The sequence below is a fragment of the Pyrgilauda ruficollis genome, unplaced genomic scaffold, assembly GCF_017590135.1.
Source record: "Pyrgilauda ruficollis isolate IOZ18807 unplaced genomic scaffold, ASM1759013v1 scaffold12, whole genome shotgun sequence".
NCBI lineage: Eukaryota > Metazoa > Chordata > Aves > Passeriformes > Passeridae > Pyrgilauda > Pyrgilauda ruficollis.
This window is the reverse complement of record NW_024510321.1, coordinates 8,526,585-8,540,569: the sequence shown is the minus strand read 5'-3', so window position 1 is coordinate 8,540,569 and position 13,985 is coordinate 8,526,585. Positions and strand designations below refer to the sequence as shown.

Below are 13,985 nucleotides of genomic sequence, written 5' to 3'. Positions count from 1 at the left end.
TGCCTACACCTAAAGCTAGGTGCTATGCAGAGTGGAGGGGTGGGCAGGACAGAGCTGGGCCATAAACTGAAATAAAACAGAATCACAGAATCACTAGGTTGGAAAAGACCTTCAAGATCATGAAGTCCAACCCAGCCTTAACACCTCAACTAAACCATGGCACTGAGTGCCATATCCAGGCTTTGTTAAACACATCCAGGCATGGTGACTCCACCACCTCTCCAGGCAGACCATTCCAGTACTTTATCACTCTTTCCATAAGAAACTTTTTCCGAATATCCAACATAAACTTCCCTTGGTGCAGCTTAAGCCTGGGTCCTCTGGTTCTGTAAGTGCTGCCTGGAGAAAGACATCAACCCCCACCTGACTACAAACACCTTTCAGGAAGTTGTAGAGAGTGATGAGGTCACCCCTGAGTTTCCTTTTCAGTACTTTGACCCTTACCTGTATCAAAGAAGTCAGATGCATGATTTCTTGAGTGTTCCCATTTTACAGACTGGAAATTGAAGCAGGGGCTGATGGCATGCCTGGCATCATCAGGCTGTAGGGGATTCAGGCACAGGGGCAGAAACTTACCCTACATCCCTGAGCCTTCACCCTCCCCATTCCCTGCCTGCCATTCACACTCAGAAATTCTTCTTTGTGCTAATTTGACCACAGCAAAAACAGCATTACGAGGTGTTGCAGTTTGAAGCCTATACAAACTCAGGAAGTGCCCTGATCCTGTAGATGAAAAACTTGCAATGCAGGCAAGGGTGACCAGGCCAGCAGTGAGAGTGTGAATCACTGCTCACCCCAGAGCTGCCGGAGCTGTGACCTCATCCCTTACACCTCCAGTTGTTTGCAAAGCCTCTCTCCACCCGGAGGGAACTTTCAGTCAGATGTGTGTAGAAATTCTCAGATTAATTTGATTTTTGGGAGGAGGCAGAGGGATTTAAGTGAGAGGGTTTTTTGTTTGTGTTTATTTCTCCCCTCAGAGCTGCCTTGCATTGCACATTTACTAGTTCTGGAAGACAACACCCTGCTGACACTTAGAGAAGCATCAGTGAATAAAGTCTGTTGTACAGGCTGCAAAGCCATCTGGACTTTCTGCGGAAAAGGTTGGACATGGTTTTAGGCAAGATTTTATCACATCTGAAAAAAAAACCTTCTGTACTCAGTACCTCTTCCAAGGTTGATGTCAGGGTGGTTTTTTTCTTTTGTCAGTTGCAAAGCAAAAAAAAAATGACAAACAGTTGGAAGGCAGTAAGGATGGAGATATAAATCTCTAGAGGAAGCTTTGTCAAAGGTAGTGGAGTATAAACAAAAAATAAATTAGTTTTTGTGTTATCAGAAACTGGACAGCCTTCAATTTGTATAATAGTTTGTCTGGGTTTCCAGACCACCTATGCAATGCCTCTGTGAGGCAAAGTACAGATTCACTCGACAGAAGAAGTGAAGAAAATGGTTAAACTATTATAGGAGGAGAAAGGAAGAAGAAAGACAGGAAGACAAAGGTGCAATGGAAGACAGCCTTGAAATCCAAATTCCAAGCAGAATGTTTTACCTTGCTGTCCATATTAATCAGTTCTTGTGTCCAAGAATTTTGTGTATCCCTTGTGTTCTACACCTCCCTTGCTCAGTTTTGGCAGGACAGTTTCATAGACTGAAAAGGGTAGCACAAGGCTTGTGTGCCAGCTCCTCCTGGCTGAGGATCCCTGTGAGCAGAGCAGGAGAGAGAAACATGCTGAAAGTAATTTATTGGAGTGCCCTTTAGGTTATGTGCAGCTTAACAAGTGAGCTAACAACCAGCGATTACCTTAGAAACACAGATTGGTGAGACAGTTTTATATATTCTGAGAGCTGGCTACGGAGCTGGATATTCCTCTTTTCTTTCCAAAATTGCTGTCTGAATTTCAGGAGATTTTTTCTTACCCCACAGCTGTAAAAAGGAGCCCAGATGTGTAATGCCAGACCCCTTAGAGATACTTTGAGGTATCCTTCCTCAAGTACAGTGTGCTGGTAAAAGAAATGTATTCATATTTGTTTTAGCTTTTTTCTTTTTTTTCTGTAAAGGAAGAATTGTACATTTCTTGGCTTTGACACTGACTTACCTGAGCAAAATATTGGAGCAGATTGTCTCTCAATTTAATGATCAATTTATGGGAATAAATATGTTTATATTTCTTACATAAATTTTATAGGGGTTTGGTCAATTTGTAGGTAAATTGCTTTGATATTTTTGTAAGTACATAAATAAATAGAAAAAATAATTTTCTACTTAAAATGATAAAACTTACTGGTTTTATCCATCTATTCCTTTCCTTCTTCACAAAAAGCTCTTATTTTACTGCCCACTGAGAACAAATCACTTAATTCCTCACCATGATGAGCAATTTTTCTAAAAAAGATTTCATTTGCTGTAAGAAATCTGAGCTTTAACTGAAAACTATGGCATTGCACTTAACTGCAGGCAGATATTTTACACCTCTCTCACAGGAATGGTCACAAGGGAAGGTCATCCTGTGGAGGACAGCCCACCCAGTGCCTCACGGCCTCATGCTCCTGAGTTCTTGGTTAAAGGCAAGTCTGCTGAGGCAACAGGTTTTGCCCAAGAGTATTGTCACAAGGTTTAGAAATTGCATTCTCAGGTTTTAGGTGTGAACTCTTGGTTAGGAGTTTCTTGAGTGGAGGGCAAGGTGACAGAACAGCGATGTTTGGGATTTAGAACATGGGCTAAAAGTAAGATTGATTTTTTGGCTTCACATGAATGTTCTTGGCAGGTATTAAAAAAAAAAAAAAAAAAAAAAAAAAACAACCAACAACTTTTATTTCAGCATTGTTGTGTTAATTACTTGTGTTTGTCCAGTAAGGGACAGCAAATCAGGGAAGAGGTGTTTTAACTCTGGTGCCAGGCACACACCAGTCCCAAATGGCTCGGAGGGTGCCTGAGTGGCAATTGGGATGCAGGGGAAATCATGGTTCTGCCTAGCCTAGCACAGCCTGGATGAAGAGAACTATCCCTGCTAACTGCACATTTGAGAAGAAGCCCAGAGAAGGCTGAGGTAACACGAAGTGTTACCTTACCACCCCTCTCAGCCAAGGGGAAGTTTATTAGCAAGGTTACAGCCAAATTTTGAGAACCATTACAGCAAGTGGCAGCAAGATCTTTAACAAGAAGAAAGGAAAAAATCCAGTGTCTGTATAGTAATTGCCACACAAAGTATTATATGCCTTGCTCTGCAGTGGTTCAGAAAGTTGAGTCGTGCTGTGCCTTGCTGGGATCAGCAGTTCAGAATAGATTAAATTTGTTTTGGACACTGGCTGCTCCCTGCTTTATCTAACAAAGCACATGTGTGACGGGCAAGGCGCTTAATAGCACAGAGCATTAATGAGAACCATAAACACACAGGCATAGATTTTCAAAATGATGGTCAAGGGATTTGAGCAAGCACTGTTCCCTCCCTGCTTTGAGCACTTACCCAAGAGCTGCTAGCTGGTTAAGCTTTGGGAAAGAGTGGACCTCGAACAGCCAGGAGAATTGTATGTGACAAGGGCTTTGCCACCATCAGTTTCCAGAGGATATTAATTTTAATGCACCTAAGCAAGATAAAGCAAGGAAACTGAAAACTGAAAAGACATTTTTCAGATAAAGGATTGATTTTATTAAAGAGACACAAGTCATAATATTAATCTAAAATCTAGGTTTTTTATAGAGACCATAAAAGTGTTTTTACAGAGTTAGCCGTTCCTAGACACTGGTGCCTTTACAGAGCTTTTATCTAGTTAAAGAAAACCCATTGGTGCTAATTTAATATCTGTAGTGTACAACAGCTTGACACCTGAGGCTTGTCCTAAAGCAGGCACAGGGCTGCAAAGCGAACACTACTTCATTTTTTGAATTATTCAGCACTTGCAGCCAACCTTATGTGTGCCTCTCTAGGAAGAAGGCTTTTGGATTAATGATCAGTAAAAGAAAAGTAAAAAGGCAAACAAACAGCCATTCCTTTTTGCTGTTTGTTAGCAGGTGCAGTATTGACTTCAGGAATGATTCTGCAAAATTGCTGTGGACATTCTTCATTACCAGAGCTGTATGCAGAAGGAGCAAAGCTGGCAACCTAGCACGGCCTGCTTTAGGGAACAACTGTTCATGTCAGTGGAAAAGCTTGTTTCCCCTAAATTCATTGAAATGCTACCTATTGGTAGCATCTCTTTAGAGCGAGATGAATGCAGACAGCAATGAATCAACCTCAAATAGAGGGGGCCCATACATTAGCATCCTAACATTAGCACATTAATGTAAATTTAAAGATTCTAATTAAACCTTTATGCAAAATGTTTTTCTATTAAATAGAAAACCTTACTTTTTGGAGGAGCTGAGGCATTTGGATTTGACAACGTTTCCTTTTTCACTAGTATGCTTATTTTATGTGTTCTATTTTCTTTCAGTCACTCCAGGAGTTTCTGAAACAAATAAAAAGATACATTATATTGTTTGATTGATTCCCTGTAGTCAAGGGATATATTGAGAAAACAGACCAATTTTTTTCACTGAGCTTGTAGAATAAATTTCACTTTAATCTTTATGCTTCCTACTGTGGCTACACATTTCTTTTGAGATATTTAACACTGATTAAACTCATTTAAAGGATCCCATATTGGTACTCAGGTACAAATTCAGAAACTTTTTCATTATGGAAGGACTTGTATTGCAGCTTTTGGTTTCTAAATTTGTCCCTTCCCATTACCCCCAAATACCCCAAAAAAACTTGGAGTGTGTTTCCTCCATTTTAAACTTGATCTTTGTGTATAAAATTCAACATTTTAAGAAAAAAATATGTGAACTTCCAAACAGTTCCTCTTTGCCAGTTGTGACTAAAAATTTCACTGAAAATATTTTAAACAAATTTTATAAGGAGACTTTTGTGGTCCCTAGTAAAAGAGAATCGGATGCAGTGGAGGTCATTCAGCTGGCATTTAGCCACTCAAGAACATAACAAGTGAGAAACCTAACACAGCCTTTAAGCATTGCTGAAGCATATGCTGGGTGTATGAAAATCTGATTATATAGTTTTTTAGCAGATCTCCCATTCATTAAAATAGGGTATAATCTAAAACCTAAAGAGGTCATTGGGGAACTTAATGCCAAGTTTTACCAAAGATGGACCTTAACCAATCCTCCCATTCCACCTTTTTCTCATCTTAATATTTCCATGTATGCTGTGTCCTCCCAACTCTAGTGCAGGCAGTGCTATCCTTTTCATAAAGCCCTAAGTTTACTGTGAGGCACAAAAGAAAAAATGGGTGAGAGAAAGAATTCTTTTTTTTTAATCCCATTGTTGGATCTTTCGGGGCATTTCATCATTCTTCTGTCTGCCACACAGGGACTATGTTCAAAGCCTGCTTCACACAGCAGCCAGCACAGTGCTGATATTTAGTAAATGATCACTAATGATAGAAGCAACAGCGTGGAGGCAAATATGTTTTGTGGGGCCTGGGAAATTAGCAGAGCAATCAGCCTCCAGCCAGGGTGAGGGAGGAGATGGAAGTAGACAGCAAATAATCACTCTGAGCCCAGGAGCTGATAGCACAGTCTGCACAAGCTGGCCAGGTCAGCCGAGGTCACTAAGCCACTGAGGAGCCTTTACAAATGCAGAGCAAATTTGGGACATCTGATGATCACAGAAATAAGGAATTCATTGAGGTAGCCCAGCATCATATGTAGCTAAAACTCTTGTAATTGGACTATGAACAGACAGGCGAGGGTGGTGAAAGTGATTCTTTTGACTGAATCAATAGGACCAGTTGATCTTCCTCATCAATCTTGATAAGAAAACTGTGAGGATAGTTAGTGTCAGAAGTGCTTTATTGGAGTTTTCATTAAAAGCTCCATGTGGAAATGTGCACCCAGCTGTAGCCACATGCAGCCTGTGCAGCACAAGCCCCCTCTAAATAGCACAACTGAGAAGACCTCTCTGAATCAGGATGTACACAGGATATATCAGTGCAGTTCAGCTGAAATGAAACATACAGCCAGACAAAATAAAACCACGGCCATCTAAGATAAAACAAAGCCCATATATGCTGACCCTGAGGGGTAAGCCAAGAGCCAGACATAATGATCAATACTCTAGGAGTTATGATCAGTGAGAAATAATTCCTGTACATCTCAAGGAAAGAACCACGATGAATTCCCTGGCAGAGCCTTGTTCTTTGAGTAATAATCTGCAAATACCTGCACATGCTGAAGAAAGGCTGAGTTATGATAGGCTCTGGACTGCAGCCCCCAGTCTGGCTGCAGAAGCCCTTGTGTGACTCTGCTTGGAGAGTCTCATCACTGACAGTGCCATTTGCCTCCCAGCTTCCCTGAAATATACGTAAAATTTGTCTCCTTTTACCTCTGGATAAAGGGGGCTCATGGCAAAGCAAGTGGTTTGCACCGAGACCACCAGGAAGGAGAGCAAAGAATGAGCCCAGCCTCCAACGCCCTGCCTGTGACCACCTTCCTTCCTTCCTTCCTTCCTTCCTTCCTTCCTTCCTTCCTTCCTTCCTTCCTTCCTTCCTTCCTTCTTCCCTCTCCATTCCTCTAGGTCCTTGCTCAGTGCTCTCCACTGTGCTGGGGGAGCCCCTGGCACTAAATTGATTTCAGAAGACTGATGGAGGAGGGCAACCCACGACCCTCAGCTATTTCTCTGCTCAAGGCTGCATCTTGAAGATGATGAAGAGCCTGACTAATTCATTGACTTGAGGGTACAATCACTTATCAATGAATCTCCAACTAACTACAGCAAACTTATTTACAAGCCTGGGAAAAAAATGTGTAGCAATTTGCTATTCAGCCTGACCAGGAGCAGCTCTTCAGGATTGATCTCTTGTGCTGTGTTTTCCTCCCCTCCCATTTAGACAGTGAGAGCTCTCTGCAGGAAAAACATACAAACTCCCACTGTCAATGAGTGTGTGTTTCCCTATCGGACAGTGAAAAGAACTAGGTGTGCATGTCCTTTTATCTGAAGAGAGTTGTGAACTTAATTCAACTTGATCCCCATTCATCGTGTTCAACATTTAGCCCCCAAATGCCAGTGAGATTCTGGAAATAAAGTACTAGAGAGACAGCAAAAAACAGAGCCCTTAGTGATATCTGTATAGTAGAATATTTCTTCCCATCCATATGCAAATCTAACCTTTTTGATATTTCAACCCTATAAACCCTAAGACAGGATTTCAATAGAAAATGTTTACTAAAGGCTTTCTCCTTTATAATCTATTGATTTTAATATCCTTACTATTCCTGCTGAATGTCAGTTTTACCCTGAAGACTCCCATTGCAAACTTGAGCACATTTAATTATTTATACCATTTGAAATATTAGTGCTGAGAAATCCCTAAAAGTTTTTGGTTCTGTAATGGTGTGATCTAAAGTTTGATTTTCTTTTGTGAATAACAGAAGTAATTTGATATACTAATCAAGGACAGACGAATACTTCAGACATCACAATGCAGTTATAATAGTAATGACATCTATTTTTCATCTTTCCAGACTCCTTGTATAAGTTAAAATACAGCTCATTAAGTACTGTAGGATCTCTCAGTGAACCATTTAGCATTATGTTTCCTTTCTTCTGCCAGCAGCCTGAGCAAGAAACTTGTTTCCATCAAAGGCAGAGGGCATTTAGGCAGTATTCAATGTTTGAGTGCAACCTAGGGCAGATTTGCCCTTGGATGGGGGTCAAGCAGTCTCCTTTGCCTTACTTGCATCACTCATTGTATTCACAAGACTGACCTTGTCTCTCTGAAACACTTATTTTTTGTACAGAAGAATTTCTGTGAGGACCTATGAAAAGATTTTGATAGCAGGCAAATCAAAGCAGGGGATTTTAAAAAAACTCAGCAACTTGAAGTTCAGTTCTTCCTCTGACTCCTGTTTTTTACTCCCAGCATCCACCCAAAGCCAGAGTGATGGAGCTCACCCTGCCTGGCCAGGGTATGAGCATGCTTGAGCTCCCATCCCTGCCACTTGAGCCTTGTCCAGAACATGTAAGAGTCAGGAATACTTCCACTGGCTTCAGTGGTGGTTTGTATCACACCCCAGAGTTCCAGGGGATTAAACCCCTAGGCATCAGTCACTCCTAGGTTCAGCACTCAAGAAGCATTTGAGCATTTGTTCTCCCATGTATTTGTTCTCCCACGTATTGGAAAAAACTTTCAAATTTCTGACTGTCCATATCTTTCTATTTTCTTCACCCGTCCTTCTGCCCTGAGCTGCAATTTCTCTGCCATTTCATGATCAGAGCAATTGCATGCATCTCTATCAATTGCACTGAATTTCTCTTTCACAAGGTAAGTTTCTACTCTTATTTTTCCCTCATCTTCAGAAATTTTCCCTTTTCTTCTACCAACCTGATAGCTGTTCAGAAGCTGCCAAGATGTATTTGGCTCTTGTATTTACTCCAGATGGAGACTTTTATTTTCACTCATATCTGGCAGTAGGAACTGTGGTATCACCAAACACAACTTTTCTCTGAGATTGTTTTGAAAGAAGAAAAGAACCGTTCCTTTTGCAGATGGTTTATGAGTTACTTCTGATGGCAGATAATATAGCCTAGCCTGGATCCTTAAAGTTCAACAAGACTCACAATAGCCGTAAATAGTTGGATTTTTCTGCTTTATATCCCCTCAGGAATAACCATCTGGATATTTATCCTTTAGTAGTCTAGGATTATTGTTTAAAAGTAAAGCTAGAAAATATCTGGAATGAAATCTGTGGTTCTACACTGAGCAGGGATAAATGCAGCCACTCTTATCTCCACCATATCTGTCCTGTGTGCATTAGATATGTCTGTAACTAGTTAATGTTTCCTGAGAAGCATTGAGAACCAGTCTTAAGGCTCTAAATAGGCAGAAATGCTTCCACTGATTTCATTTCACAGAACTAGGTCAAGCCAAATAGCTGCTCTGCTGTGGCTAGAGGGAAGCCAGGGTGCTGCATGGATGGGTGTAGGTGAGGAACCCAATGCCACACCCAGCTCTGCCACTGGGCCGACTTACAGGACCAGAGTATTCAAAGCTCTGCAATTATTTCTGCACAAGGAGGAGCAATCTTCAGAGTATCAAAATTTCTTGTGGGGCTGAGCTAAGCCTCTTCCTTATTTTTCTCCATCTGAAAAAATAAACTGCTTCTTTTCCTCCTTTCCATTTTACTTTGGAATATCCATTTGGAAATTTAAGGCAATATGACATCCTGGAAATGGCCTCTCAGATTAGACACTCTTCCTGGTTGTTTTTCCAGCATTCTACATGTATTCATCTTTGTTACTCCTTTGCTTCCGTGAGTTTCACTGGCATCCTTTTAGGCAATGGAATCAAGACAAAAAATGTTCGCCTGACTTATTTTAGCTAAGAGGCTTCATATTTAATGGATTTGCTGTTCTTTAATGTCCCAGGTCACTCCCTGAGATCAGCAAATGCTGAATTTCTTATCGCCCTAATATGTTATCTGAAGTTATGTCGTTATTTCGCCTTTAGTGAGTCTCTTTGCTCTCTGGCTTTGGAACCCACTGCCAAATGAAGTAAAGAAAGCTTTGACTATGGGGAATTTCTAAATCCAAAGTTAAAAGTTATTTGTTCTGTTTAGCATTTTTAAAATTATTCTTTTAGGAATTGTATGTGCCTCTGAGCTAATTAACTCTTAATGAGCGCAAAATGCCCTGGGATGCAGATTTGGACGGTACAGTAGAAATGCAGACATGGATTGGACTGCAGTACTGCAGCAGATGACATTTACAATTTGATTCTTTTTTAAATGATGGTGCAGATATTTTTATTGAGATACTCTTCCCCCCCCCACCCCCCCCTCTTTCTAGTCTAAATAAAGCTGATCAAATTTTCAGTCCACCATATGGGGCCCAGTTATATCAGTTCTGCAAATACACTTTAGTTTTTCATTATGGATGAAGTCACTCTTCAGCAGGGAAAACAAGCTGAGAAACAAACTTTCATATTATGAAAGACAGGCAGTGTTCCAGCGCTGAGCACTTAACCAGAGCATCAGGAAATCAGAACACCTGGCTGTGCCCAGCTCTGTGCTATTCCCCTGGACCAGTCCCTCACCCTTTTAGTGCCTTCACTCATTCATCTGTAAAGCAACTGTAATTGCGTTTATATCACAAGGGTGCCTTGATGCTTGGCAAATGAGAATTGACCCAAAATTCATCCTTCAGAAGCACTGTATGAGCAGTACCTTGCTCACATGGTAATTGCGGACAATTAGATTAGAAGAGGTATAAATGCAGTGAAAGTGAAATTCCATTTAGGAACTGTCAAACTGTTCTTGATCATTTTTCTTTGTTTTCATCTAATTCTAGTGTGGAATTTTGCATGCATCTCCCAGAAAGGCTTTATCTGCCTCTTTTCTTCTTCTGCAACAAGACAGCATATTTTATTCCATGTTATATTGAACTGTATTTTGGGCAAATGGTGTGTTCCCAGAACAGTACCTTGGAAAGCTAGGTTTAAGGAAACAAAGAAAAACTATTGTGTCAAAGAAATCCTACCCTTTATGTATTTTAGCAAATTGCAATCACTTACAAGGATTGTACACAGAAAAAAATATTCCAGGTTTATGAATAGGGGTTTGCCTAAGTGTTGTTATGTTTTATTTAATTAGGTTTTTTTTTTATATTTACCATAATAATGTTCTAAAATTAAGCTGAATTTCCACAACAAACTGTAGAAACATATGGTGTACAGCCTGCAGAGGCACTTAATGGCAGTAGCATTACTGATATTTGTGAGTTAGAACCTGCTTTCCTCTGAGAAATAGCTGTGTGTTCTCCCAGTTTAGAACTGTTTACATCAACCTTTTTTCATTGCAATTAACAATTTGGGGAAGAAAAGAATGAATGGGATCTTCTTAAATATATTTCCTTATTTCCACGTGGCTGTGGATATTTCAGGGTGAGGAAAGTTGTGTATCAGACTCAGCCTCTCCTCCATGTGTGTCATGAACACACTTAATGAAACAAAGTGGATTAAAGGGGGCCTGCTTCACCAGGACCTCCTCCAGGTAGCATATCCCAACACCAGAAGAAAAAAGTGGAATTGTTGTTTGGTTGAGCCACTTTTCCTAACAAAGGTACAATCCCTTGGGGCTAACCAGATTTCAGGATGCCAGGAGGTCTCTGTCAGCATCCCAGAGTAAGCTCCATCTCCCAGGAACTGCTTCCAGAAGGATTTGTAGCTACAGCTTGGGTCACTAAAAGAAATCATGTGTCTGAAAAAAAATCCTTTGGATGTTACTTTTTTATGTTCAGACTTGCAAAGCACTTTAAGAACAACTCATGCTCACAAAGAGTGTTCCACTGACTTATCTCTAATGTATGCTTGAGAGGCTCAGTGCAAAACAAAATGCAGAGATTAATTAAATTAAAAGATACCAAACATTGCAGCAGGGAATCATTCCAAGTCATGGTGTTCTCGGGAGCACCAGAGCTGGTTTAGGTTCACGCTCACCCATGCAGAGTCTGCAGAATTCACTTTTTAGACCTTTTTAATGTTCTCTGTTTTAGTAACCAGGTTCCCAAAACTCTCCTTGGTGATTGGACTCATTCATACCTGAGAGTTCTGACCACAAATTCTCCAGTGCCCAGCCCATGGGAAAATCTGACCTTTCAAAAAAGATGCCATGCTCAGGAAGAGACATGGCAGACCAGTCCCTCCCAGACCACTGCACACCCATGCACTGCAAGCAACATCTTTGGCAGGATATGCAAGCAGAGATTCCAAATCATCCTGTCAAGATAGAAGCAGGACAGATCATGGCGCTCCTCTGGCAGATTCCTGAGCTGATTGCTTTGCCTTAGTAGCTGTGAGTCATTAAAAACTCACTTTGGATGCAGAAATAGGTGGATGTACTGATTAACCAGGCTTCAACTCAGCTCTCAGCCTTCAGTGGGCTAATGGAAATTTTCTCTGGGCTCATAGAAATAAACGGTTTTGTAGAACACAGGTCCACCAGTTTATTTTACTATAATAAAGTGCTTTAAGTTCCTGTGAACTGGTCATAAACCAATGTCTTAAGAGACTGGAATAAAGGTTCATCCTCTAAAATCTTCTCCCTTTACTTCCAGTCCCAGTCAATCTGGGTCTCTTGGCTTTCATGAGCTAATTTTGCCATTGCTGAGGATGATGTAGGAATCTGAAGGAGGGATACTCATTTTATCTTTGCTCAGATAGGTGCTGTTTAATTCTAAAGTGGACCTCTCTGCAGCTGACATCAGGTGACCAATCTGCAGAAATGCCCAAGTTCCTCAGTCAAAGAAGTAAAAAAATTCTTTCTGACTGTCTCTTTCAGGATTTTGCTGACTCCATATACCAAATGGTTGCACAGAAGTTCCAGGAGCTGACAGATAATTTCACTTCCATGCATGCACGCCACAAAACTCTTGCAGGCATTGTGATGACCAAAGGTAAGATATCCTCTCATTTATTTTCCTCTGGCATTTTTCATGACTAAGTAATACATTATTTACCTGGTTCACAATACTGAAGGATGACTTTACTCCCACACAGAAAAATGAATAGTTATGCAGTGAAAAGAAGCATTAAATATTTACACCTCAAGTAAGTTCACACAAAAAATATTGGCAACAGAGTTGAAGATTTATTCATAAATATGTCGCTACATTTCTTTGTTTACAGGACAAAATGCAGCCCTCTCTGATTTTTCATTTCCTTACAGATGGGGGAGAGAGTTAGTTATCATAAAAGTAGTATTATTTATTAATTACTTTCTTAGGTCTGAATACACCAAGTTCTTGTTATATGACATAAACTTTGTTTTAGACTGGCAACAGAAACAAATGTGCTTTCCATCAAAAAAAAAAAAAAAAAAAAAAAAAAAAAAAAAAAAAAGAACCAAACCCATAATATGTGTAATTTTAGTTCTGCTCTTCTCTAGCCATGGGAAATACTCACACTTATCAGCAGGGACAAAATTTGGTATTCACTCATGTTAAGACTTGACTGATTGACACATTCTGTGTGGAAATCTTCAGTGCTTTGATGAAACAGTAGCATAGATGGTCCTTCTCTGCAAGCACCCCTCAGCTGGGGCACCTCAGTATTTATGAGGATGTCAGCAGTGGAGATGCCTCCATAAACTTCATTCTCTCTCTGACACATGGAGCAGTGGGTCCAGTACAGAAATGAGAAGATAAGCTAGGAGGGGAAACCATATATAATTCATCCAGGCTTGCCTCACTCCTTCCTTTCAACAATTGCATTAGCTAGATTCAGTAGGGACAGTTGTGAATATTGCAAGACAGCAGGATGGAGACGGGATTTTCTGATGGATCTTTTCCAACCACAGAGCCTAAATGCAGATAAGATTTCTGTGCTGAGCATCTCCTTTCTGATGTGAAAAGAATAAGTAACCATATTCAGTATGAAGGAAAATAAAAAGGAAGTGTGATTGACTTTGGGAAGTGAAAGATGCACACTAGACCCAGCATACCAGCTGCCTTGTCATTGTCAGATTTCTTGACTGTGGCTCTCATCAGATTTAAACAAAGTGCTACAGTTTATTTAGATGAGCTCTTTCCAACCAGAAGCACAAGGAAGAATGTTTAAATATACTTTTTATAAGAAACTAAGCTACAGGAGCCAAGAACTATTGCTTTAACCACATGTAGGGGGAAAGCACAGGGAAAGTTACTCAATGTAAGAAATGTAAGAAATGCCTGTAGGAATTTCATCCCATTCTACTTTGCCAAGGATCTACTCCTGCATTCTTTAGCCCAGGTCTAGATCAGCTTTATAAAGCATGATAGAGCCACCTCAGCCTTATTTCTACATGTCCAAAGAAGCACATTTAAGACCCACAATATATGAGAAGAACAGTGACTGGAAGGAGTCATAATTCCCAAAGTTATGGCTGCTGAGTTCATGCAGTGCTAGGGGAAGAAAAGGGCACTGTCTATGTCTCTTCTTTAAGGAAGGGCTGAAAGTGC

At 40.5% G+C, this 13,985-nt stretch overlaps 1 protein-coding gene across 1 annotated transcript in view; it reads left to right on the top strand.

Annotated features, from left to right (window-relative positions):
* The window catches only part of ADARB2 (adenosine deaminase RNA specific B2 (inactive)), a 109,593-nt gene that overhangs the window by 39,677 nt on the left and 55,931 nt on the right, over window positions 1-13,985 (top strand). The window contains exon 4 of the mRNA XM_041488963.1: window positions 12,329-12,443. Within this exon, the coding sequence (XP_041344897.1) occupies window positions 12,329-12,443 (115 nt within the window). The remainder of the gene's footprint in view (window positions 1-12,328; window positions 12,444-13,985) is intronic.